This window comes from Phyllostomus discolor, chromosome 6 (assembly GCF_004126475.2).
Source record: "Phyllostomus discolor isolate MPI-MPIP mPhyDis1 chromosome 6, mPhyDis1.pri.v3, whole genome shotgun sequence".
Classification (NCBI taxonomy): domain Eukaryota; kingdom Metazoa; phylum Chordata; class Mammalia; order Chiroptera; family Phyllostomidae; genus Phyllostomus; species Phyllostomus discolor.
Window position 1 is genome coordinate 148,484,218 of NC_040908.2, and position 27,848 is coordinate 148,512,065.

General features: G+C 50.9%; 1 protein-coding gene across 2 annotated transcripts in view; it reads left to right on the forward strand.

The window, feature by feature from the left end:
* Positions 1-27,466, forward strand: part of LDLRAD3 (low density lipoprotein receptor class A domain containing 3) — a 213,287-nt gene extending 185,821 nt beyond the window's left edge. For both annotated transcript variants that reach the window (XM_028515797.2, XM_036029250.1), the window contains exons 5-6: positions 22,522-22,867; positions 24,601-27,466. In XM_028515797.2, coding sequence (XP_028371598.1) covers positions 22,522-22,867; positions 24,601-24,838 — 584 coding nt within the window. In that variant the 3' untranslated portion in view covers positions 24,839-27,466. The remainder of the gene's footprint in view (positions 1-22,521; positions 22,868-24,600) is intronic.
* Positions 27,467-27,848: the final 382 nt, after the last annotated feature.

The following is a 27,848-nucleotide window of genomic DNA, read 5'->3' on the forward strand; positions in this document are numbered from 1 at the left end:
CTGGGATGGCAAAGCCAGCACATGGTGGAGCCAGGACCCAGGTGCAGGTCTCTCCGCCTGAAGAGCCTGGGGTCTATACTAGACGTCACTGCATCACCCGTCCAGCATCCCTCTAAACCCTTTTCAGTGTCCCTGGGCAGCCTCCCACCAGGCAGGAAAACATGTCCCCACAAAGACAGACTTCCACATCATTCCTTGGTGGTAAGAGCCAGAGTCTGAGCATGTGGAAATCTTGGAAGATTTCCCGTCCGCAGATGGGGTGATACTTGGATGCCTATAAGGGACTTTGTAGACTCTCCAGAGCAAAGACTTAGAGGAGAGGAGAGTGCGTCTCACTGCAGTCTTTGCAGGGTCTTGTCTTCGTGGAACCCAGAGCGCTTTCCCTGGGGCTGCACTGCAAATACATGACCGCCCAAGGCCTCTGCCCCGCTGCCCCTGCCTGTCAGGTCCTGCTCTCCTAGCCAGTGGCTTCATTTGGTTCTTGAAGCACTGTCTTTGAGGTCAGTGGTTACCGTCTGGAATAGTGTGTGATTTCTCAGCAGTCACAGCTCACCAGCAGGGCCAACGCAGGCCTCCTGTGAATGCTGATCCCACGGCCCCTTTCCAGTTCTCATTAAGCTCGATGGCTTTAGTTGAAAAAAAAAAATTCCATCACAGACATGCATACCAGACTGCCATTAACAAAACTGGGAAGAACCTTTCACCAAGTGAAGCAATTTCCTCCTCCTGTAATTAAAGCAATTTGGGGCTGAATGTATTTATGGGCAGACTTGCTGATGTGTGAGACGCATCGGTTTATGGCGTGCGGTCAGAGGGAGTCAGAGGCTCTGGGCAGGCGTGTCTGTCTGGTAGACCCTGGGTGTCCATCAGAAATAATGGCGCTACAGGTGTGTGAGGTCTGAGCCAGTCTGGATGCTGTGTCCGGCGCATCCTGAGAAGAGGAAACTGAGGCACGGTGAGGCAGTTCACCCAAAGGTGGAGAACGAGCCGGCCAGTGGCCAGAGTGGGCCAGACCCAATCCACTCCCTCCTGCTCCTGTGTCCCTCGCAGGCCGTCCCGTGGGCGGGGGGGGGGGGGGGGCTGAGCTCCTGGGCCCTGGGATCTCTTCCAGCTATTTTCTGTCTTCTTGTTACCATTGGAGTTTCTTGCTTAATGGTTTCAGCTCCCCTCTATCTAGTTCTTACACACATGACGTTTGCCCTAAGTACCCTTCCACCATTAGACATCCCCGTCTGCTGCCGGCAGCCCTTCAGGCCATCTCGCCTGCACTTGCCCTGCTCAAGTGTGCAGAGAGCCGGTGGCCAGACTCAGGCCGCCTGTCCCTGTGTGCCCCCAGCCCTGGCACACCACCCCCTCTTCCCCCACCCCAGGCTCCCAGCCCCTTCCTCCTCTTCATTAACAAGCGACCAGAATTCTCTGGAACTAAGATGTATGTTCAGTTTGGATTTGCCTTATTCTTCTCACAAAACCTGTGCATTTAGGGTAAGTTCAGGCAACGACACCCCGGTCCCTCCTGTGGTCCGCACGGGCATGGAGGTTCCTGCCATCAACGGGGCTCACCCACCGCCCACTGTTGCCAGCGTGAAAGGCCAGAGGAGGTGCACGGCTCATCCCTGCAGAGAGCGGAACCCCAGGGCCTTTCCCTCAGTGCCTCTGCTTCTCCTCTCTGCCTCCCGAAAGTGACTTCCAAGAAGTGGGACAGTCACAGGATTCTCGAGCCTAGCCCTGGGGTTGTGTTGTCCCAATGATGCTCACGTTGAAAGGCTATTCAGGCCCTGGCTGGGTAGCTCAATTGGTTAAAGTGTCATCTTGAAACAACAAGATTGTGGGTTCGACCCCCAGTCAGGGCACATACAAGAAACAATGAATGCATAAGTAGAACAATAAATTGGTGTTTCTCTCTCTCTCTCCCCCCTTCTCTCTCTCTCTCTAAATCAATAAATTTTTTCAAAGAGACTATTGGCACAGCATCTTTTGTCCAGAAAGACAACCGATACTGGTAGAAATGGGACAAATGACAGTATCTCTAGCTTAAGACTCGGGGTTGCAGGGTCTTCTAAGCCAAAGGAAGCAGGAAGGCTTCCAACACCCCTATTCCCTCGAAGTCTTTATAGACCAACAAGGGCCAAGCACCGGTTTATCTGCCCTCAGGCGAGACGCTTCAGGCTGGCTCCCGCTGGGGTCTGTGTTGTTGAGACCGCAAGGGGAGTTTATGATCATGACTGATGATGAGCTTTCCTCCTCTGAAGCCAATTAAAGAAATACAATTAGCCCGGTCGCCCTCTATCTCCCTCATTTGTGTGTTCAATTAGTGCCAGTGGACATGCACACTGTTGCAAGGGGAGTTTTGCCGGGAATGACGGGGTGGCTGCAAATTCTCAGAAGTGAGGAGGAGAGTAGTAATTGACACGCACCTGTCTTGTCGGTGCTCCTGCCTGGCGGCTCCTGCGCCCCGAGTACCCCGTGGAAATCCGGGGCCGGTGTGAACACCAGTGTCTCCTTGTTGCTCTGGGTGGAGGCGTCACCGGATATGTAAAAACATTTGATAGATAAAAACAACAGAATTGAGCCAAAGGCGCTCAGCTTCTGGTCAGGAGTTATTTCTTACTTCTTGTAATTTTGGAGAGTGTAACATCAGGGAGGAAGCTCATGGGGGAGTCCAAAAAATTAAATCCTCATTAGAGAAGGGTACATCCATTCATTCATGGAGTATTAAGTGGTGGTAATCACGCTTACAATAGCTCATACTGTGTGTGGTGAGCACCTTGTCTGCCGGGAGACCCTAAGCCCGTGATTCCAGGCTCATCGTCTCTTCCTGGTTCTGCAGGTATCAGCACCTAATGGGTGTGAGTGTGGCTGAACTTCACGCTTGGAGGTAAGAGGGACAGGGTGTAACAGTGACTGAAACAGGAAGTCAGTCCTTAAGAAAGGCAGGGTTTTGTTGGCAGGAAACTGGCTGTGTCCATAATTGTTCATTCAGCAAAGGAGGGAGTGAGAAGGGCCATGACGTGGACCAGGTGAGGCGCCAGGGAAAGCTGTGGCAAAGAGAAGTTCCTTCTGGTCAGAAAGCTGTGGGGAGAAGCCAGGGAGAACGTGGCTCCATGGCCATTCCAGTCTCGAAGGCTGGCCAGGACATGGACGAGAGGGAGGTCAAGTGGGGAAGAGCCCTGCAGGCCAGCGGCAGTGCTGGGAAGGCAGGGCTTCTGGAAAGGTCGGCCTGTGGAGCCCTGTGGCTGAGAACACTGCTCGCCGCGTCAGCTCTTCTGTGACGGGAGTTGATGTCGCCCTTCGTACGCAAGAGGCTCTGGCTCTGGGTCCCGTGAGGTTGCAGGCTCGTCGTTGGCCGGGGCTGTGGTCTCATCCGAAGGCTGGGGGGGTGGGGGGGTTCTGCTGCGAGACTCACTGAGGTAGACGGTGGCACCACGCAGCTCCCTGTGGGCTGCTGGAAGGAGCACCTCAGCCCCTCAGCAGCTGCCTGGTGGCTTCCCTCCACTCCTTGCCACAGGGACTTCTCCACAGGGCAGCTCCCGTCATGGCCTGCAGAGCGAGACAGAGAGAGAGAGAGAGAGAGAGATTGATTGGTTGATTGATTGGCGGAGACCACAGCAAGCACCTAAAGCAGAATAAAAGCCAGTCTTTTTATAACCTCATGTAGGAAATGACCATTCATTCGTTCCTTGTTTCTGCCATTGTCTGTTCCCTAGAAGTGAGAAAATAAGTCCATCCCCAACTCACAGGAAAGCGATCACTCCAGAGGGTGAATTTCCGGAGTCCTTCCAGGTCCCGAGAGCAGGAGGAGGCCGCCCCAGGGATGGCCCACCATGCTGGGCAGGAGGGAAGAAGGGGCAGCAGGACCTGGGGTCAGAGCGAACCCAGGGGCCACTCAGGGAGGCCTTGTAAGTCTTCGTGAAGACTCGGGCTTTACTCTAGCAGCTGCTACAGTGTGGAATCCACCTACCAGGTTTTTTTATTGTAAAAGATTATAATAGGGAAAGATTGGAAGTGGATCCCAAGCGCCCAGCTGATGGATTCTGGCTAAATAAGGGATGGCGCGTCTCTACAAAGAGCACACTGTGCAGCTGTTTATTAAAGAGTCGGTGCCAGGCCTCGGGCCGGAAACACAAGAGGAGCCCGAAGCATCCTCTGCCAGAAAGTAAACAAGTCCAAAAAACCAACAGATAGAATAAGGGGGGCGGGTCAAAGGTTGTCTCAGGGGCCTCCCGGAAGGAGCTCCCGTGGCCCAAGTTGGGGCAACCGCAGTGACAGATTAGATAGTAATGGCATTGGGTTATGGCTCAGAGAGTCAAATAGTATATTCATGAGCCCATCTGATGTCACTGTTTCTTTACATAAATAACAGAATAACGAGGTGGGAGGAGGGGGAACATCTCCCCTACAGGAAAACTTCAGTACATGAACATGGAAGGAAGGAGAGAGAGAGAGAGAAAATCATGAGAACAGCACAGTAATAATTACTGCAGGCAAGATCCGTGATGAAGTCTAAAATTAGTAGGGGAAAGTTTAAGCTGAAACAGCGTGTTTGTATAGTTTCACAGGATCTCCGAGACACTCACTAATTAATTACAAAGGGACAGCTAGGAACTCGGCAGTGTAAGATTGAGGCAGGCGCCACCTTAAATTAATGCGGTGATCACAGTCAGCATCGTGAGTAAACGCACATTAGGTGTCTCCTGACAGCGCACTGAGAAGGGCACCTCACCTCTGTGATGTTCTCAATAATCTAGGTCCTCTCTCTTTAAAAATATTTTATTTACTTTTTTTTTTTTAGAGAGAAGGGAAGGGAGGGAGGAAGGGAGAGAAACATCCATGTGTGCTTGCCTCTCACACACCCCCCCACTGGGGACCTGACCTGCAACCCAGGCATGTGCCCTGACTGGGAATCGAACCGGCAACCCTTTGGTTTGCAGGCCAGCGCTCAATCCACTGAGCCATACCAGCCAGGGCTAGGTCCTCTCTTTAATGGTGAAACCACATTAGAAAAACCCAGGTGGAGGGGCACTCTCCAAAGCAACTACCCAGTCCTCTTCAGCAGTGTTAAGGCCATGAAAGACCAGGGAAGGCTGAGAGTCTGTCACAGACGGGAGGAGACGCCTGCAGTTTGGGTGGGGTCCGGGACTGGGTACTAGACCAGAAAACAGGACATCAGTGAGGAAAGCCGGCAAAATCTTAGTAAATTCCATAATCAGTTCATGTAATGGCTTCTGGTTAGCTCTTAGTTTTGACGGTCACCCTGTGGCCAGGTAAGGTGTTAGCATGAGGGAATACTTGTTGTGGGGCACATGGGAACTCGTGCACCATGTTTGCAACCCTCCTGTAATCTAATCTTGTTTCAAAAATTAAAAGCTCAATTTATTTTAAAAAGGAGAGTTAGCATAAAGTGAGGACTGTACAGGCGTTTATTAAAATAGGCAATATGGCACTTGGTTTAGAAAAAACGTATGTATTCGTGTGGTTAAGCGGAACAAATTTAATTGCCGTGTGTGTTAGAAATACTGGATCTTTGCTGACGCGTGCCTGGCCCGTCTCCGGAAGCCTGCGCAGACGGAAACTGGCACCGGCGGTTGCCTCCCAGGAGAGGAATGTGGCGGCCAGAAGGCAGATGTGGGAGACAGACTTATTTTTCTGCATATCCTTTCTCACCTCCTGAGTTTTGAACCACGTGTATGTTGCCTATTCAAAAAGTTTTAAAAAGGCCTATGTGGCCGTGGCAGCTCTGCAGTTCCCAGGGCTCCCTGTCCACTCCCCAGTGACTCCTGCGCCAAAGCGGCAACCCAGCATCTCCGGGCACCCTGGCCGGCCCTCAGTGGATGCTCAGTAAATGGTAGCGACTAAGCAGGTGCTCTCTGCTCCTGGCCCTTCACAGGACTCATCTTCACATCACATCAATCCAGGCGGGTCCTCTGATTCTCCCTCTTAGGAGGCCAGCTTGGGCTCCCCGTCAGTGACGGAGGACTTACAGTTCTTCACGTACTTGTATAAACACAGCCCCGCTGATGTTTACAAATGCTCACCCGAGCTCTCTGGCCTCTCCTCGGTGTCTGGAGAGTTTTTGACAGGGATACACGGGTTCTAAAACACCCAGGGGATTGTCGGTAGTTATTTCCTCTTTAAAGAATCGAGCAGGTAACCTCGAGTCCTCCCCTGGCCGGGACCCTGTCGTTACTCATCCGTGATAGAACAGCCAGAGTCAGCTGCCCAGAGGGCCCTGTGGTGTGGGAGTGGAGCCCCAGCACCTTGTCTTGGAGAGCATGACACCTCCCCTGGCCGGTCATCATGTCAGGACGTAAATAGGAGACATCCAGGCACTTCTCACGGGTGGATGCACCGTCAGGCAGCACCACCACCACCCACGGAGGTGGTGCTGGCAGAGGGACTTCTGGCCACTCGGGTGTTTCATATCCGAGCGCATGAGCAAGCTTGCCATTTCCTGCAGGAGTATTTCAGTCACTCGCTTCTACAGACAACAGGAAGCAGAAGCCAGTGGAAGCCTGGCCGGGGCCTGACTTTCAGTTCACCATTCAGCTATGGCCATGATTGACAGGTTTTTTGTAGTCAGGTAGTTTCCCAAAGAGACTGTACGCTGGGTGAAAGCAGGTCATGTCCCTCCTAGCTCATGGCTCACTACAGTGTCTGCTCAAAGAATCAGAACTTTAGCAGTCAGAGTGAATAGAACATTCATTCCAACACGTGAGCTCATTACCAGGTTGCAGACCCCCACGGATGCTTGCTCTGGTTTTTGCTTTCTGTGATCTGCAGAAGCAGCGGCCCCGAAGAACGGCTGCTCCCCCTCACTGTGCTCTTCTGCTGACATTTTTTAGGCCATTGCACAGTTGAGCAGAGTTCTAAAATAAGACCCCTGAGCCCTAGCTCGCAGTTACCCTCATCACAGAGTTCTGCAGGCAATCTGAATTCATATTTTAAGAATGCCCTTTTATACCTTAAATATTTAAGCTTCTTACCCTCCAGCCAACACTATAACTACCCTGGGCCTGTTTCTTAGCAAAGAGGCCTCTCCCCACCCACTCCCCAGCTTATCACTGGGCCTTTCCTGGTGAGAGGCCGAGCTGAGGAGCCTTGAGAGCCTGGGATCACCGGGCACTTCCTCCGTTCCAATGTGCTCTCCTCATTGTGCGTTAGAGGCCGCTGGTGACAGCTGCTGTCCCCACAGCACTTGTTAAAACTACAGGGCCTTCCAGGGACGCTTCCTTGCCCCCTTTGCCCACGGGCAGGCTGGACCAGAACCCCTTTGGTCCTTTGGAATAAGAACATCCGAGAATTCCCAGGGTGTCTGCCTTATTCCGTCTTTAGCCTTAGAAGCTTTTCAGCTTGTACTCACCTCTCTCATTTTGAGTTTAATCATATAGCGCTTGTCTCCTGGTTCTGGATGGTCTTAGCAACCCTGGTTCCCCCCCAGCAGATGGATCCCCTCTCTGTCTGATTTCCTGCTGCTTCCGACAGGATGGCTCCTGCTGTGGCCCGACTGCCGCTGGGCAGCCTGGCAGCGTGGATTTCCCGTCACCCTCCCTTTGGTTAATTTTAGAAACTTGAGTTGCCATGGTAATGGTTCAGTGGAGTTTTTCATGGTTCTCTCTTGATTCAGTTATTTGTTGGTCTGCCCTTTAAATAAAACTTCTTCAATTTGTATCTAAATTGGGACAGAGGATGAGCTTGGAATGGGATCCCCAAAGGCACTGCAGTCCACAGGGTGTTTTCTTTAAACAGGGAAGCCTGGGTGGCTGTGGGACGCCCTTGGTTTACAGTGGCCGTGGCTCCGGGGTCTGGCTGCAGGAGGGCAGAGGTCACCCCAGGGCCATGCTGGAGAGAAACGGCCCCAGGGCCTCGCCCACACGGGAGCTCCTCCAGGGCCAGGTCCTGCCATTTAGGTTCCAGAATCCTCCACACTGAGCACAGGGCCCAGCTGCTGTGTCGGGACTGCATTAAGTGGATGAATAAACGTGCACCCAGCAAGACCTCCCTCCTCAGTTCTCAGCCCAGCCCGTTGAAGGCCACTCCTTCCACGTCCCTAAGGTCCCGGCTGTTCTTCCTGTCTCCTCTGGACAGCATTTCCTCTTCTTGGCCGGTTACCACTCACAGGGCTTTTTTTGTTGCTTGTTTTAATCTTCACATGAGGACTTTTTTTTTTCATGGCTTTTAGAGAGAAGAAGGGAGACAGAGAACTATTGATGTCAGAGAGAAACATCGATTGGTTGCCTCCCATGTGCGCCCTGACTGGGGATCAGACCTGAAACCTAGGTGTGCGCCCTGACTGTGAATCCATCCCATTACTTTTGGTTTATGGGACGACAACATTCTAACCTGCCGAGCCACACCGGCCAGGGCTCGGGGCCCTTTTTAACAGGACGTGAAGAGATCAGAGTCTTCGCACAGATTAAAGGGAGTCCCAGAAACAGGCTCACGGTCAGCCCTCTCGGTTCAGGCTTAAAAGAATAGTCTTTAGTGTTCGTATCAGGTCTGACTTAGGTGCAGGTTTTTAGTCCCAGTTTTACAGGCGAGGCTGAGAAAGGGGCTGTAAACTGGTCAGAGTCACTCGTGTGGTCTGTGACAAAACCAGAAGCTAAGCCAGTTGGACTTCCACACGGACTTGCCGCCACGCACACCGCCTTTTTCACTAGGTGGGCTCACCCTCCTCTAGCCCGTGTCTTCCCCGTACGCACAGGCGGGCACACAGCAGCACCGGCGTCTCCTTCCACAGACCTGCTGCTCCACGACAGGGACTCCCCTACCCTCGCTCTCGGCCTCTCGGCGACTCTGCACAGGGGCTGTTTGTGGCCCCGACTTTGAAGATGAGGGAACCGAGCATTAGACCTGCCCAGGGTGTCACAGGGACTCGGGCAGCCGTGGGACGGGGGCCAGACCTGGAGACGTGGGTCACATAGTCAGTGAGAGACGCAGTATACAGACGGGCACGGGCAGATGGTGTGTAAGACCGGAACGCTGACCCGCAACCTACAGCAACTGACCCAACGAAGCCAAACAGCGACCCCTTAACCATGGGCCCCAAACATCCAAGGCTTGATTAATGACTGACAGCCTCCCTGATGTTAATCCCCATTTCTAGCTTAGGGCCCAGCGGAGAAAGCTGAGTATGCACCCCTAGCCACTTACGTAGCCCCCCCTTCAACTTCCCCTGCCGACAGTCCCCAGTCTGGACTTACCTGAAGCCGCCCCTTTCCCCACTGAGGCGCTGTCCCGCTCCTCTTCCTGCTTTCCGGTCTCGACCAACACACAAGTGAAGCATGACTCCCTTGCTGCGGCAGGCTCAGAATAAATAATCTCCGCTTTGCTCTTTTGGGTGGTTTTTGTGTTTTTCCAGTTGGGGTGCGGTGGGCCTGAGTGCCAGCTCTGAAGGAAGGTGCTTCCCTGCGTGGGGCCCCGAGCCCAGCCGAGCAGGGCTGGTCAGCACTGGGCCAGAGGGACCTCGGGTCGTCCCCGTCTCGCTTAAGCCGCCTTGCCTCCAGCATGCTGTCAGACGTGGCATAAAGCAAGATGTCACAGGGGCGTAGCAGAAGGAATGGCAGTGAGGGGAGCGCAGGAAGGAACCTTTTCCTTCCCGTGGAGGGGACAGTGGAAGGCTTTGTGAAAGTGCTAGCAGTTGAGTGAAGGTGGAGAGGGGGTGGGACTTGCAGGGCTGAGGGAAGGGGCTCCCTGGAGGTGGGGGCAGGAGAACAGGGAGCACCCTGGAAACTCTGATCACCGTTTGCAGCCAGCCCCTTCTCTGCAGCGACAGCTGCTTTTCACGGGCTTTGTCTGCTGGGCCTCTTACCATCTGGCTTTGGTGGGTTCGGTCAATAGGCAGCACCAGCACGAGGTAGAGGGTGGAAGAAGGAAAAGATCAGAACATTTGTTCCCCCAGCTCCCTGTCGGTGAGGCCACAGATCAGCGGTGGCGTCTTCATCTGCGGAAGGCTTCAGCTCCTGTCAGGTCTCACCTGCTTCTGGAAGCCACATCCTCACCCTCAGGCCTGAGGTCGGGAACAGCTTCCCACGGGTGTTCATTAAATTCTCTCAGTCTCCCAGACTTCTGGTCAAGATGGAGGTGTGGGTAAACACGGCTCACCTCCTCACACAACCACAGCAAACATTACAGCCAGACTATAAAACAGATACCACCCAGAATCATCAGAAAATTGAGCAGTGTAGAAGTCGGACCACCAAAGAACTAAGCCACACTTATCCAGGCAGGCAGGAGGGGCGGAGGCGCAGAGATGCGGAAGAGACACAGAGACGAGCAGAGAGGTGCAGAGACACGGAACAGTCCCACGCCCACGTGTGGTGGATAAAAAGTGGGAAGGACACCTGGGGAGCAAGGGAACCCGGCCCCACGTCAGACCACCCAGCCTAGGGTTCCAGTGCCAGGAAGATAAGTCCCTATAACTTCTGGCTGTAAAAACCAGTGGGGGTTGGGGCAGCAGAAGAAACTGCAGATTCCCAGCAGTCTCCTTTTAAAGGGCCCGCAACAGACTTAGGACTTCCTCAGACTCGCTCCCTCTGGGCTCCAGCACCAGGGCAGCAGCTGGCATACGGGGGGAAATTGAAGTGACTGGCATCAGGGTGAGGCTGGGAGACCTCCCAGCAAAGCTTCCTCCCAGACAAAACTCCGGAGGCCAGGCAGCAGCATTGTCTCCTTTCTGGGCCCTCCCCCACATGGAGGCTTAGAGTGGCCCTGTGGGTTTCCCCTCCCTGGTGATTACTGTGTTTTGCTGTGTCTAATGTGCACCCATGTTTTTGTGTGCATTTTACACGGGATTATTTTACCTATGTATAATGTGCATCCTTACTTTTCCCTCAAAAATTTGGGCAAAAAAGCACGCATTATACACAGCAAAATACAGTACCTGAGGCTCCACCCCATTCAACTTACCCCTGTGTTTTTCTACAATAGGCCACACTACTAAGTCAGGGAGTCAAAGCAGCTGTATCCAGTATACAGAAACAAACACAGGGAGGTTGCCAAAATAAGGAGACAAAGAAATACTGCCCAATGAAAGAACAGAACAAAACTCCAGAAAAAGAACTAGACAAAATGGAGATAAGCAATAATCTATCAGATACAGAGTTCAAAACACTGGTTATTAGGATGCTCAAAGAACTCATTGGGTATTTCAACTGCATAAAAAAGACCCAGGCAGAAATGAAGTTTACCCTAAGTGAAATAAAGAAAAATTTACAGGGAATCAACAGTGGAGTGGATATAGCCAAAAATCAGTAATCAATAATAATTTTTCTCCAAAAATCTCTGCATGAGACATGATGCTTGAGTGGGCACGTTGTCTTAATGAAGCTGCCAATCACCAGTTGCCCATAGCTGCGGCCTTCTGAATCATCCAAATGGTTTCCATGGAGGAATGTTCAAGCTTTAACACATACTTTGATGCAGATGTGTTGTTCTACTCGCTCAGTCATTTTGAATGCGACAGACACACAGTACACATACTCATTCAATGGCATCTACCTCTCCCAGTGACTAGTACAGTGAAAGCATCATTGTTCACACATGCGCATTCCAGCCCACTCTTCTCAGCTGCCAGGTTACATCAATGCCATGCACATCATTCTTGTTATATTAACACTGGCTGGACTTTTTCCAGACAGGCCTTGTATATTTTAAGCAGTGAACATGTATCTCCTCTACAGCCGCTGAGCTCGGCGGCTGCCCATCAGTAACACCTTGGCTATGTCCGCCACAGGGGTGGTTTCCCGTTCCTCAGAGCAAGTCGCCTCCACAGACCTGCACTTATACCGTAGGATCTCTGGGTGTTGTATTGACAGACCTGGGCTCACAGCTGTACTCTGTCACTTCTAGACGGTGTGACCTGGGGTGTGTGACCTTACTTCTCTGAGACTTATTTTCCTCACCTGCGAGGCTGAGTGAGTCCCGGCCAGGAAGCACTTGGCATAGGCAGTGCTTAGTCTCCGGTGAAGGAGGCGAGAGCTGCTGCAGGAGCCCAGCACGCCGAAACCGAGACGCACAGAGCCACGGAGCTAGAGGCCCTTTGTGCACATCCCCCAGCACATGGTCACTGAGCACCATTTTGGGCATTGGAGATGCAGCGACACGTGAGCAGAGCCTGGCTGTGCCCACGCAGGGTTGCCCTTCAGTAGGAAGCAGGTGATTGCATACAAACGCAGTGAACAGTGGCAGGCAGTGACAAGTGCCACGAAGACAGACAAGGCCAGGGTAGGAGATGGAGAGGATGGCGGTGGCCCGGGATGTCTTCCTGCTAACATTGACCTAGGAGCAGAGACTTGAGTGGCATAGGGTGAGTGATGCAAATGCCCAGGCAGAGGGCACAGCGTGGGCAGAGGCCCTGGGGCAGGGGTTTTGTGTGTTCTGGAACCACAGCAGGGGGGCCAGGGAGTCTGCAGCAGAATGAGCGGGCAGGAGTGGAGGTTGGAGTGGTAACAGGCACAGTTCTTTAGGGCCTGGGAGGCCATGGTGAAGACTCTGGACTTTATACTGCATCTGTGGGAAGGCACTGGAGGGTTTTGAGCAGAGAGTGACATGATGGAGGAATATAGGGTTTAGAAGGAGCACTCTGCAGCCAAGGGGAAAGAGACTGTAGGGAGCAGGTGGGGCAGGGTGGACGGAGGAGACCATGGCTGGGACAAGGGCGGCAGCAGCAGAGGGAAGGAGACGTGGGCACTAGGACCGGCCCACCCCAGGGCTGGTGTGCAGTCTGACTGGGGTCAGATGTGCTTGTGTCCCCCTGTGAGGATCCTCATCTGCCAGCCCTCGGACCAGAGCGCAAGGCCCCACTGTGTGCCAGATGAATAGCCTTTCGCTGTGGGGTGTCTGCCCCAGTTGTGTTAAGATTCTCTGAAATCTCCAGAAGCCGGGAAATTGTTCATGGTCTGTAAAGCTCCCCCCTGGGAGCCCTGCCTGTAATGCCTCTGTTATCAGCCCTTTTCCCTAAATTATTCAGAAGGTTTTCTGCATTCACTAGGTCCAAGTGTGCGCACTCAGCGTTTCCCCGGGTAATACGGTTTAACAGGCAGACGCAGCACCGATGAACCGATTATGCAGGGGCCGTCACAGACGTGCAGATGTGAAGAACAGACCCACGGCTGCCTCGGGCTCCTGGTGCATTTGACAGGATCAGCTCCTTTCTTGTCAGGTGTCACGATGGCAGGGTGTCACACAGCACTTCCCGAGGATGGGGTCTCTCATTTCACACTCAGGAGCTGGGCAGGCATCAGCCAGAGGTGGCGATGCTGAACCCTAAGTGGGTGTGGCCTGGAAGGTGGAGCTGCTGCTGCACAGAGAGGGGAGGGGCTGAGGCGGTCCCTTCTCAGCTTCTGCCTTTTGGGTTGGTACCCACAGCCAGAAGCTTCCCCTAGCAGCGTGCCGAGGGCCAGGCCCCATCTGATCTGTGAAAAGACGCTCTCCAGAGTGTTGGGAATGTGCTTTCGTGGAACGCTGCGCTTTCTGTTCATCTCAGCATGGCAGCGAGGTTGGTAAAACAGCCGCATCCTCTCACAAAGTGTCACAGTGTATGTCTGCCTGGTGGAGGCTCTGCCCAGTCCTGGAATCACAGCTGCGGACAATGACTGCGGGGCGTGGAGGACGCGGGCGGGTTTCTGTCACTCCTCCGAGCCCCCATTTCCTCACGGCCTGCTTTCCAGGGTGGCGCGTGAGTCTTCTAGGGCTGCCGTAAAAAATTGCCACCAGCTTAGTGGCCTAAAACAACAGAAACTTGTTCCCTCACAGTTCTGGAGACCAGAAGTCCAAGGTCAAAGCGCTGGCAGGGTCCACTCTCCCGGGAGGCTCCGAGGGAGAGTCTGTTCCACGTCTGTCTCGGCTTCTGCCAGCTCCCTGCGCTGCTCGGCGGCCCCGGGCTCGGGGACTGCGTGACTCCGGCCTCCACCTTCACGGGGCCTCTCCCTTGTCTGGTTCCGTGTCCTCTCCTCTCCTCTCTGTTAGCTGGGTTCAGGATAATCTCTTCTTGAGATCTTCACCTCAGTTACGTCTGCAGAGACCCTTATTCCAAATGAGGTCACATCTGAGATTCCCAATGGACCTACCTTTTGCAGGGACACCAATCCACTCACTCCAGATGGTATAAGGATTATAAAACCAGAGTTTATATATGTAAACACATAGATACAGGGCCAGTGCTGCTAATGGTGGTTGTTAGGATGGCATTGTTATTACTCTTTGTGGTGGTGGTGGTGGTTAGTGTTACTTGTATTGTGTAGTTCAGATCAGAAGTGAGGACAGGCCACAGGGCAAAGGGTGTTCCACACTCCAGCTCTGGCCTTCCTTCCCCATGGCCTCCGGGGCTTGTGCTGCAAAGCCCAGGCAGGGAAGATGGCAGACACTGAATGCCTGGCTGAGGAGAGGGATAGGAGCCATTGAGGGTCCCTGGTCTGAAGATTTTCACAAGAATTCCACAGCGTCACAGAGCTGGGTGATGTTCAAACTGATGGGAGTTTTGCAGAAGGGTTAGAGGACCCACAAGGAGGTTTCTCTTTCTGAGCCTGGGTGTGGTCGTGGGAATGGAAACCAGAAGCAGAATGGTGGCTTGGTGTGGACAGAGAAAAGGAGAGAATTCAAGACAACCTGCAGTGTTCAGACCCAGGAGACCGTGTGGCCAGAGAAATGGCTACCATCCAGGAGCCCATCCTAAGAAATCTCTGCACCAGGGACCACACAGGTCACTAATGTACTCGGCATCTGTGTTGAGCACCGGGGGTAGACTGGTGGACAGAAAGCAAGCCTGTTCCTCTCCTTAGGCTTTCACGGTCTGGTGGGTCTGCCTGAATGTTGTTGTAGCTTTGTCTTTAATAGTGCAATAGGGCAACTTAAATGTACACCCATAGGGGTTAGTCGTTCCCAGTTCCCTCTCTCAGTGGATAAGTAAATTGTGATATAGTCTATAATGGAACACTACACAGCCGCTCCTTAACAAAGATGTGGGTGGGTGAGGAAAGACGTTTGCTGTAGAAGTTTTTGCATGGCATGAAGAAAGGTGCGTGTGTGTCTGTGTCTGTGAATAATCCTTCTCAAGGGTCTGTACCGAGGGTCAGTGAACCAAGGCCAGTGGGCCACACCCAGCCTGCCTCCTGCTTTTGTAAATAAAGCTTGATTGGGACACAGAAATCCTCGATCATTGACATATTGTTTGTCACCGATTTTTGCCCTACAAAAATCACATCCCTAAGTTGCACATCCCACAGAGCAATATTTACAATCTGGCTCCAAACAGATAAAGTGAACCGACACCTAGTCTATACCAGACCATTATTTTTCTCTGGTGGCTTTCTAAGTTGGTTTACAGGGGGGATTATGTGTGTCTTGGATATTAATATCTTACTTTAATTTGAATAATCAACATAGGTTTTTATAATCAGAAACGAAGTTCTATTTATGAAAGACTCTTGCCACCTGATTTTGAGACTTACTCTAAAGCCGTAGTTATCAACACACTTATTGGCATAAGAGTTGGCATGTGGCTCAATCAGAATAGCGAACCTAGAAATAGACCCAGGCCTGTCTGGTCAATTGATTTTCAACATAGGTGCCAAGGTAATTAATAGGAAAGAATAGGGCTTTTAACAAATGGTGCTGGAGCAGTTGGGTATCCAAAGGGAGGGGGAAAAGAACATTGAACTTCAACTTGTCCCATAAACAAAAATTAACTTGCTATGGATCATAGAAGTAAATGTAATATCTAAGGCTATAAAACTTCTTTTAGGCAACAATTTCTTGGATGGGATACAAAAGGTACAGAAAGGAAAAGTAATAATTAATACAATGTACTTCATGAAAAATTTTTTAAAACACTTATCTTACAAAAGACACCGTAAAGTAGATGAAATGACAAGCCACAGCCTGGGAGAGAACAATTTGCAAATGACATTTCTGGAAAAGGATTTGTATCCCAGAACATACTCCTATAAAAGCCACTTAACTACTTAGTAATAAGCAGTCAGACAAACCCATTTAAAAATGGGCAAGAGATTTAAATAGACACTTCACCAGAGATCAGGGGATGGCAGATCAGCACAGAACAGATATTCAACATCATTGGCCATTGGAAAATGCAAGTTAAAGCCTCAGTTTGTACCACTGCACACCTAGCATAATGGCCAAAATTTACAAGACTGAGCATATTAAGTGCAGATGAGCCTGCAGCGCAACTGGCAGGGCAGGGGACACCAAATGCTGTAGTCACTTTGGGGAATAGTATAACAGTTTCTTACCAAGTTAAACATATACTTTCCATATGACTCAGCAACCTTACCCCTAAATATATATTAATAGACATGAAAAATGTATGTCAGCATAACGACCTGCTTTCCAGAAACTGGCAGCACCCCTATTCACTCCCTCAACTGGTGAATGGATAAACGAATGGCGGCACACCTATCCCTTCAGTAGTTACTGCTCAGCCATGGACAGGAATGAAATGGGAATGCTCACAGACACACGGATGAATGTCAGAGGCATTTTGCCACGTGAAAGAAGCCAGACACAATTGGCTACACACAATGTGATTCCACACATGTGACTCCGTGGTTTCTGGTGACTGCCTGGGAGCCCAGGAACAAATTAGCGGGGGGCGGGGGTGAAGGTTCCATATTGCGTTTATGGTGGTGGTTATGCAACTGTTTTGTTAAAATTCACCTAACTGTACATTTTTAAAGGGTAACTACAGCTTTACAGTTTTATTGGTCGTAAGTTATACCTGAAGAAACCTCGCTTTTTAAAATAGTTCATCTGGAGAAAAATAAACTTCAAAAAAATAATTTTAAAAAAGGCACACAGGAGTCAGTTTCTCAGAGGGAGGGTAAACAGTCCGTTTGAACAGGGCAGTGAACATTCCAGAACATGTTTTTGGGGTCCCCAAAGTCAGGCTGGAGGCTGTGGAGCATCCTCAGGGAGTGGTGCGTCCGTCAGCGAGGGGTCTCAGTGAGTGACGGGGACATGGACCCCGGGGAGCCCTCACATCACACAGAAAGAAGGAAGCAAGACGCACCAGCGTGCACGCGTCCAGCAGGTAGCACAGGACCACAGGCCTCGCAGAGTAGAAGGGGAAACCAAAGTCCCTCTCTTGCCTCTGTCTCTCCCTAGACACTGCCAGTGATGCCAGTGCTGTGGGTCCCTGTAGAAGCATTCTGTGCATCTTCCATTGAACTCTGCCTTTCTTCATTTATATAGTATCTTTCAGGTTGTTCCGTCAGCGTATGTAGAGCTGCTCTAATTTTTTAAAGATGTGTGAATACACTGTAATTTAGCCAGGCTGCAATTGATAGATGCTTTTGGATATGTGCACTATGATGAACAGCAGATACTTAAATTAAGAAGTTATCTCTCTCCCCTGCCAGGTAGTTCAGGTGTTTTGAGTGTCATCCCCATGCATGAAGATTGTGGCTTCGATCCCGCAGCCAGGGCACATACAGGAGAACCACAAGTGTGGGGACGGGTGGAGCAACAAGTTCATGTCTGTCTGTCTCTCTCTCTGTCTCTCTCTCTCTCTGTCTCTCTCTCTCTCTCTCTCACACACACACACACACCCAGATAGGTTTCTCAGAGTGGAATGGCTAGGTCAAAGGAAATGTACTTTTTTTAATGTATATTTTAACCCTGTCACCACACTGACTCATACCAGCGTCCCACCCCCCGCTGACCATGCATTCAGGATCACGCCTGTTTTCCTGAGTCCTGGCCAGCAAATTGTGAAGTCCATCTTTGCCTTCACCAATCTGATAAGCAAAAAAAAAAAAAAGGATTTCTTGTAGGAAATTCTTTTGTACCTGCAGGAAGGAATTTTTGAGAAGCAAAGGAACACCCAAGTCACACGTGTCAGCTGCCTTCATCCCGCCGTCGGTCCAGACAGCACCTCTGTGTGAATGAGAAGAAGGCACTCTGCTTTGAGACCCTTGAAAACTGCTGTGACACCTACACAAACCCAGGGGGATGTTGAGGGGCAAAGCGTCCCTGGAGTGGTGCACACCCCATCAGAGGGAGCCAGCACGATGGCCTCTGGCTAGTAACCAGGTCGCCTGGAGTTCATGCGGCAGGAGGAGCAGGCACAGGACAGGGGTCCATGCTGCTGGACAATGGAGCAGGAGGGCATCGGCCTGAGGATAGACAGAATGAATGGGAACTTTATTATCCATGGTTATGCACTTGGAGCCTGGGTCCCAGGCAACTCTGATATTAGTAATTTGGCCAGTGAGCTCATTAAGCTCTTAAGAAAAGTGAGTCTAGTTAATGAATTAATACAAGATGACATTTTACACACAGAGCGAAAATGAGACCAGGCACCGCTGACTTATGTAACATAATTTCTTAAGTGAATGTGATGGCCGCTTCTCGCCTGCCAACGCGGGCCCATCAGCAGAGGGCCTGCCCTTGGAGACGTTACCGAGACTGTCAAGCATCACGAGCATCTGACATTCCATTCACTGAGGGAGCTCTCTCTTGTGTTCCTAAAACCGCGAGTGGTTCCACAGAAGTCAAGGTCTTAAAACTGGACCCATTGGTTTTCCATGTGAAAACCCAGCCACTTTCCTCTTTTAAGAAACATATCTCGCCCTGGCTGGTGTGGCTCAGTGGATTGAGCACCAGCCTGTGAATCAAAAGGTCGCTCGCTGGGTTGATGCCCAGTCAGGGCACATGCCTGGGTTGTGGACCAGGCCCCCCACTGGGGGCATGTAAGAGACAATCTATCTATGTATCTCTCGCATGTTTCTCTCCCTCTCTCACTCCCTTCCCCTCTCTCTAAAAGTAAATAAATAAAATTTTTAAAGACTCCCCAAAGCAACAAAACTCTTCTTTAAAAAGAAAAGAAACATATCTCACTGGAAAGGAAATTCCTCAGTCCTTATCCTGTCCCCGGCCTTACCCCCCAAAAGCAGACCTTCCAGCCTCTCTCTCTGGTCCAGAGAAGTTCAGTGGAAAGACTGTGAACACCAAGAATTAGCATTAACTAGTTTGGGGTGATGAAAAGTTCTGCAGGTGGATGGTGATGGTTTGCACCGTAGTGTGAATGTACTTAATGTCACTGAACTCTACACCTAAAAATGGTTAAAATGATCGATTTTGTGTCGTACACATACACACACGACCTTGCCAGGCTCTTTGCTCAGAACTCTGGGGACACTGTAGTTTACCCTCTCAGTAACCAAGGAGATGGCCACTGTTATTTACACAGAACCACCACTGTTTTAAAGATGAGGCATCAGAGGCCCATAAAAGTTCAGTCACTTCCTTGAGCAGCAGCCAGACGTGATGGTCCCAGGATTCAACCCCTTGCTCTGTGCTGGCTGCAGACAACAAAATAAAGAGGATAGTTTCAGTCTGAATTCTGAAACTCAAGCCCCCACCCAGTTTTTTAATGATCTGAACTGAGAACAGACAGAACTCCAGCAGAACCCCTGAGTGACAGCTATCTCCGGAAAATTTCAACGCTATCCCCCTGCCCTAACTCTCTGGAGCACGCTTCTGCCTTTTGTCTGGGGTTTTCTTTGCTCCTTTCTGTACAGTTAATCACTGAATGACCCACAGGAGTGTTGTAGCTTTCATTCACATTTGAGCGTAGATGGGAAGAAAATTAGCACAAAGCCTGGAGCCCGAAGGGGAAGATCTGTCTCAGATGAGCATTTTTGGGGAGAATCGGGGAATACCGATGTTAGGAAGGAAGATAGTATGTTTCAGCACGTGTGGAATATTTTGAAGGAGAACTATCTGGGTTCTAATGCTGACTCCTTACGTACGTGACATTAGACAAGTTAATTCACCTCTCTGAGTCAATTTGCTCATCTGAAAACTAGGAATAATAAAACAATAAAAGCACCTACCTTACCAGGTATGTGCATACAGACTTTTTTCCACTGAATTGTGCGCACTTACTGAATGAATGCCTACTATGTGCCAGGCACACTAGTGGAGATACAGTGATGAACGGAACAAGCATCATCAAGTGATGAGGAGTGGAGTGAAGCTTAGCCTGGCGCCAGGGCACTGGCCCAAGGAGCAGGGGTCGTTGCTACTGCTGCATTACATCACACTAACCCTCCTCACTGCTTCCCAGGTGGAAAGGCACAGGGTGTGGTCACCAGGTTTGCTCACTTGCACTGAATTTAGATTACTCTTCCAGCTGGGCCGCAGATGTGGGTAGTTGTGATTCTTCATTATTTTTAATGCATTTTTTCCATTATCATTTAGTCCTCTTACACCTGGCAGTCACCACACTGTTGTCCATGTCCACGAGTCCTTTTTCCTTTTTGCTCAATCCCTCCACCCCCTAACCTTCCCTACCCACTCAGCTGTCATCCTGTTCTCTATGAGTCTATCTTTGTTTTCCTTATTAGTTCAGTTTGTTCACTAGATTGGACATACGAGTGAAATCATATGGTATTTCTTTCTCTGACTGGCTTATTTCACTTAGTGTAGTGTTCTCCAGGTCCATCCCTACGTCACAAAGGGTAAATTTTTCTTCTTTTTTACAGTTGAGAAGTGTTCCATTGTGTAAATGTCCCATAGTTTTATCCACTCATCTATTGATGGACACTTGGGCTGTTTCCATGTTTTAGTGATTGTAAATAATGCTGCAGTGAACACAGGGATGCTTATGTTTTTCCAAATTAGTGTTTGAGATTCCTCTGGATATAGTCTCAGAAGTGGGATCACTGGGTCAAAAGTCATATTCATTTTTAATTTTTTGAGGTATCTCCGTACTGTTTTCCACAGTGGCTGTACCAGTCTGCATTCCCACCAACAGTGTAAAGGGGATCCCCTTTCTCCACAGCCTCGACAGCACTTGTTGTTTGTTGATTTATTGATGGTAGTCATTCTGACATCTCATTTCTCTGATAATTAGTGATGTTGAGCATCTTGTCATATGTTTATTGTCCATCTGTATGTCCCCTTTGGAGAAGTGTTTATTCAGGTCTTCTGCCCATTTTTTAATTGGATTGTTTTTTTTTTCTTGGTGTTGGATTTTGTAAGTTCTTTATAAATTTTAGATATTGACCCCTTATCACATGTGTCTGCAAATACGTCCTCCCTTTCTGTGGGTTGTCTTTTTATGTTGTCGATGATTTTCTTTGCTGTGCAAAAACTTTTTAGTTTGATATAGTCCTATTTATTTATTTATTTTTGTTTGTTTCCCTTGCCTGGGGAGATATGTCAGATAAAATATTGCTATGAGCAATGTTTGAGATTTTGCTGCCTATGTTTTCTTCTATGATTTTTATGATCTGGGGCCTAACTTTTAAGTCTCTATTCCATCTTGATTTTATTTTTGTGTGTGGTGTAAGAAGGTGGTCTAGTTTCGTTTTTCTGCACGTACCTGTCCAATTTTCCCAACACCATTTACTGAATAAACAAACTACCTTTAGCCCGTCGTATGTGCTTCCTTCCTCTGCCAAATATTAATTGACTGTAAAGGGGTGGGTTTACTTCTGGGCTCTCTGTGTTGTTCCATTGACCTTGTGTCTGTTTTTATGCCAGTGCCATGCTGTTTTGATTACTGTGGCCTTATAGTATAGTTTGGTGTTAGGTAGCATGATTCCTCCAACTTCATTTTTCTTTCTCAGGATCACTGTTGCTATGTGGGGCCTTTTGGTGGTTCTGCATTTATTTCATGCTCACGGCAGCCCAGTGAGGTGGGCACTTACTACCCCCATTGTGCAGTTGGGAAAGTACTGCACAGAGAGGTGGACTACTTTCCAAAGGGCACACAGCCAGTAAACCGAGCAGCTGGGATTTGAACCTAGTCTGGCTCCAGAGTCCACGATTTTAGCCCATGCTGTGCTGGCTCTCTGTCTTGAAAGCTGGGCATGGGCCTGGCGTAAAATAAGTGCTCTGCACACATAAGCACTTAGACACATGGACCAGTGTTCCTCGTGTCTGTTACAGTAAAGCTTCCGGGGAAAACTGATTTCTGCCACAGGAGCTGCCCCTCCTGGATACTGTAGTTCCCGGGGCTGATACCCTTAAACAACTTTATCGAGGTATAATTTACATAACATAAAATTTCCCCATTTTGAGTGTCATTCAATGTATTGTCGTTGATTTACCAATTTATACATAGTCTTCACCACCTCCAACGTTTCCCTCACCCCAACAAGATCCCTGGGACCCGTTACCAGTTAATCCCCATTTCCACCCTCCCTCCCATGACCACCATTAACCTACTTTTTGTCTATAAATTTGTCTTTTCTAGACATTTGATACACACAGAATTATACAATATGGTCTTGTGTCTGACTTATTTTGCTTAGCATGACATTTTTGAGGTTCATCCATGTTGTGGCATATACCAGTGATTTGTTCCTTTTTATGGCTGAGTAAAATTCCATTGTACAGCCATACCCCATTTTATTAATCCATTCACCAGTCAGTAGACATTTGGGTGGTTTCTCATTTTTGGCTGTTGTGAATCGTGCTGCTGCAAACATCTGCAATGCACACCCTGGGGTGAGTTAAATGATGACTTTCTCCTCTTCTTTCCCCTTTGGGGTTTCTCAGAACCTGGCAGCGGGCAGGTGTTTGTGACTTCGGAGAACCAGCTCGTGTACTACCCCAGCATCACCTACGCCATCATCGGCAGCTCCGTCATCTTCGTGCTGGTGGTGGCCCTGTTGGCGCTGGTCCTGCACCACCAGCGGAAGCGGAACAACCTCATGACGCTGCCGGTGCACCGGCTGCAGCACCCTGTGCTGCTGTCGCGCCTGGTGGTCCTAGACCACCCCCACCACTGCAACGTCACCTACAACGTCAACAATGGCATCCAGTACGTGGCCAGCCAGGCCGAGCAGAACTCCTCAGAAGTGGGCTCCCCGCCCTCCTACTCAGAGGCCTTGCTGGACCAAAGGTGCGTGCCGAGTGGAGGAGATGTGGGGAGGGAGCTCATCCAGTGGGGGGAGCAGAATGTGTGCACACCTGGATTCCTGGGTCTTGCCAAGAGTCTGCGTTCAGGTGCTGTAGGCGCAGCAGCACCTGGCATTCGCTGAGTTCTTGCAGAACCATTTGCGTGCATCCTCTCGCTGCATCCTCTCCATGACTCACTGAGGATGGCTCTGTTTCTGCCTCCAGTTTACAAATGAGGAAACTGAGGCCATTGGACTTTAGTTACTTGTTAAGGGCATACAGTTAGGGTCCTGGCCAGCTGAGAGCCCTGCTCCTCCTTGTGACTGCCGCACTGGCACATGCGCAGCCCACTGGCTTTCACACTCGGAGGCCTCGGCTGCTACCGCAGACCAGTGTCCCCTACATATTAGAGGTTTGGTTAATGTTTGTGGAACGAATGAATGAATGAGGGACCAAGTGAATGAATGAGTGAGCCAATTAATTAGTTCCTTACCTTTGCTTGGCTTCATCTATAAAATAAAGGGGGCGGAGCAGAGCACTCTCAAGCTTTGTTACACAGTAGAGCCCTCCCTACAAATGGAGTCCGTGTATGAAGTCAGAACTCAGAGTTCTGAGGTTGAAGTGGGTAGTGGGCCTGCATCCTGCCTGCTCAGCCTCCCTCTCCCCCTTGCTGACCTCCAGGGTGTCCCAGAGGACCTGGACCAGAGCTGTCCGAGTCCCCTCGGGCTCTGAGATTGCCGTGCTCTCCCTGCAGGGCTCTGCTCAGTGTCCCTCTTCCTCTGAGCTCGGGACTGACTGGGTGTGAGCCCATGTTTCTGGGGTGACTGGGTTCCTCTTGCACCCTCCTCAGTGGCAGCTCTTGTATTATTTAATCTTTGCTTTCCCCCCTCATAAAAGGTAGCTTCAGGGAGCGGTGCTTTAGGATCTCTTTGCAAATTAGCATAAATATACAGGACCTCACTCCCCACTCACAACCTCTGATTTCACTGCAGAGTGAGGTTAAAATCACTGAAACCGAGACAACGCCTGGGTACAGATCCCACCCTGCTGCTTCCATGTCACTGGTGATCCTGTGCCCCCGCCTCCTCAGCTTCCCCCCCAGTCAGTGCAAGGGCACAAAGCAACCACTGCCTCTTCGTTCTTGTGGCCCTGACATGAGGCGTGAGTGTGAGGCACGGGGTCTGGCCCGGCTCCATGAGCTCCCAGTGAGTGAGCGCCAGAAAGGGAGCTGTCACTTCCTTGCAAGCAAAGCGTCATTAGTATCCCCTTCCACAGACAAGGAGACTGAGGTGTTGAGAGGGCATCCTCTCTGTTACCCAAGTCCACACAGCCAGGTAGACTTAGCTCTCAGTAAGAAGTTCAGAGGTTCCATCAAACACCAGGCCAGCGGCTTGGCCACGGGGACCCCAGCTGATGGAGCAAGGCCACTCCGCCAGATCACCCAGGACGAGCCGAGGGTACACTTGGCATCCTCGCTCCGGCTCCACCCAGAGGATGTGGCTGGGGCACTGCCCAGCAGGCACGAGCCCGCCGGAGCCCACCGACCTGTGCCCGGTCCCAGTCCCAGCCCCGTCTTGCTGCGCACCACCTTGAGCTGCCCCTGTGCTTGAAGGGGAGATCATCCTCAGGTCAGCGTCTGCTCAGAAACGGGCAGAGGCTAGCACTGCCTGCCTGCCTTGCCTCCTCGTAATGCATTCTCCTCCTCCTCTCCCGCCCCACCTGCCTTCTCCACTGCAGACCCGCATGGTACGACCTTCCTCCGCCGCCCTACTCTTCCGACACTGAGTCCCTGAACCAAGCTGACCTGCCCCCTTACCGCTCCCGGTCCGGCAGCGCCGACAGCACCAGCTCCCAGGCCGCCAGCAGCCTCCTGAGCGTGGAAGACGCCGGCCACAGCGCAGGGCAGCCTGGCCCTCAGGAGAGCGCCACCCAGCCCAGGGACTCCGGGCCCAGCCAGGGCACCGAAGAAGTGTAAAATCCAGTTATTCCAAAGTCCATGTGGGTTCATCTGCTCTGACTTGTTCCATCCTAACAACTTGCACTTGTGGGAAGCTCTTCGGGGTGCCTCCAGGAGTGATCAGGGGCGTCAGCTGTCTCTCCGTTCCCTTCCTCCCGCAGATTTCAGGGATGTTCTTGGGAGGGTGTTCCCCGGCCTCTCAGTTGACATGACGTATATTGCGCATCTTTTCTGGGAGGTCACCCTTCCGCTGGGGCCTGGGATCACAGCTTCACTCCTCGCACTGTGCTTCTGTTGCCACTGTAATCGGGCTGAGTAGGCGGCTGCACGAAGCAGGGTGTGAGTAGCCCCGAGAAGCATCGTTTCTGTGCCGTGTTGGGCGTTCAGAAGGGCAGGAGACACGGGGCCATGTGCTCTGTGGGCTGCCACCTGGCAGCTGTGTTGGGGGTTTGGGGTCGAAGCCAGGTGAGTGTGGAAACCTTGCATTGTCCTGTGCTTAACTCTCAGTTCAGGGGAGGCGGTGGCCAGAGAAAACCTTTGGCATGAGTAGAGCCTTTCTGTAATCAGCCATGTCATTTTGGGCTTGCAAATGACCCTGAAACTGCCTTCTCTGGCTAGATTCTGGCTCTAACATTTTGCCCAAGAATCCTCGTTTTGAGAGCTTTCTCTGGCAACATATTGCCAGAATAGGCAGGACATCCCCACCAGCGGTCTGTCCAAGTTCACGGCTCCTGAAGGGCAGGCTGCCAGGAGCCAAGCCCTGCTATTGTCCACGGCCCCTTCCTTGGTTTCTGGCTCGTCGGCCTCCCAGCTGTGGCCTGATCGTGGCCAAGGGATGAACACCCAGCCAAAGCTGGCCTCATGTCTGATCTGGCCCTCCGTCCCTATGAAGCATACCCAGCCTGCCTGGCCCGTTCATGCAGTTTCAACACTAGCCTCCTAAGTCCCCTTAACACCCAGAAGTTGTTTCACCTGTGTGTTTGGGCTTGACACTGTTGCTCACACATGAGGAACCATGTTCAGCACCTCCCAGCAGAGCTGCCAGCTCCCTGCACTGCGCACACTCCCCGCCGCAAGGCCCCAGTGGAGGGTTAGGGTTAGAGCAGGTTAAGCCTCTTCGAACATCCCGTAGCTTCTCCCCCGAGAGACATGGACATGGACAATTTGGAGTCAGGATTTGCCATTTGGACTTTTTTTTTTTTAACTTTTAGAAATGCATTTGAAACGGTGTGTTTGTTTTTTCCCTTCCAGTTAAGGGACTATTTATATGTGTACAGGACAGCTGTCGTCGTCGTCGCCGTTGCTTCTCGAGTGAGGTCCAAAGAGCGATGCTAAGGGAGGTCACGCCTGTGTCCCGCTAATGATCCCTGACAACAAGTCACCACAGACCAACCTGCGTGCCCGGTGTTTGTGCGTTGTTGCACTTCAAGCTGTTATTTATCTAGTTCTCAAAGGACCCGAGTGAGGGGCGCCCTTCTCCCTCGGTCCCAGTCTCCGTGCCTGCTAGCTCTCCTCTCCTCCCCGCCCCGCCAGCCGCAGGGCCCGCCCCCCGGGGACACACTGGGTAGAAAAACCTGGGTGTTATTCGGCAAGAAACGGGCAGGGGACACAACTGGAACCAGGGGGCCACCCTGGGCAGCTGTTACCCATTCAGGGCTCCCCCCCACGGCCCAGCAAACCCGCAGTAGCCTCTCGGACGCTAACCCCCGTGGAGCCTGCAGAGGGGGAATGAAGTGGCGGTCAGTGACCCCGTTCTGCAGACCCCTTCTTTCGAACCGGACCCAGAGGGTGTTCCAGGAAAGCTATAACCACTTGTGATTTTTTTTTTTAAGGAAAGGAACCTAGTTGCTTGCATCCTTCATTTTTAAAATAACACTGTAGTTATTTTCTGAGAAGTCCAATGAAGAGAGAACTTTTGATGGCAGCCAGAGTACGTCAGAAACTCGGGCTGCACATTGCACCTCCTGTGAGTCGGAATGGCTTTACTCCTCCCTGGGACGGGCCCCGCCTCCGTCTGGTGCCCCGGACGTTGTTCGGGGCCAGGGCTCTGGTTTTAGTGAACCGTGAGCAGGGCAGTGAGTGCGTGACGCTCTCGTGCGTTTCTGCTTCCGGGCGTCTTGGGAGAACAAATGGTGTTAGTAGGTGAGGGGAGCCTCTTTAATGTTTTTTAAAACACAGGGACACTTTTGTTCCAGATTTGACTTTTTTAATGAATGTTTCTAAAATATGTTAATAAGACGCCAAAGCTGTGGGGGTTTGGGGGGGGTTTCCCCCCCTCTACTCAAGATAGCAAATTAAGTGCCCAGCGATATTTTTTAACTCATTCCAGTCAGGATATTTTTTTATACATTGCCTAAATCTATGCCAACTGGAAAACCGTCTCTGCTCTCTTTTCTCAAATGAGGTCAACGAGTCCTTTTTATTTTAGCCTTAAAATACTTCTACTGTGATAGATAGGTCATCATCTGACCCAGCTCCCTCTAATTTGAAATTGACACTTCTAAAAAATGCAACTAAGTGGTTATCGGTGTGTGATGTTCAAAGTTGATCTAAACTGGAAAGATTGTGTGCAGGGCTTTTTTTTTTGTTAGGTTTTTTTTTTTTTTAATTTTATACTTTCAAATAAACTTGCAGTTTCATTCTTTATCGGTGTGGCTGGTTCTTAACATTCCTTTCTCCTCTACAGCAACATAAAAAATGAACGGTCACTCCTGTCACAGCTTCTGCAATGAATTTATGCCATCATAAAGGGAGAAAAGGGAAGAGTGTATTGACGGGACCCCGGAATATGAGGGGCAGGCAATTAAGGGTTCTGCAGCCAGTGCGATGGGAATCCAGAGGTGAAATCAGTAGGTCTGGTTAGTATCATGGGCCCTGGGAGGCCCCTCAGAAGACGGGCATTAGCTGTGTTTACCCAGTGCTGCCTGTAGGGGAAGGGGAATGACTGTGATGACCGTGACAGGCTGTGACCATGTCATCAGGGCTGCACAGCGGTGCCAGCACAAGTGTGCCAGTAATTGGTGTTGAG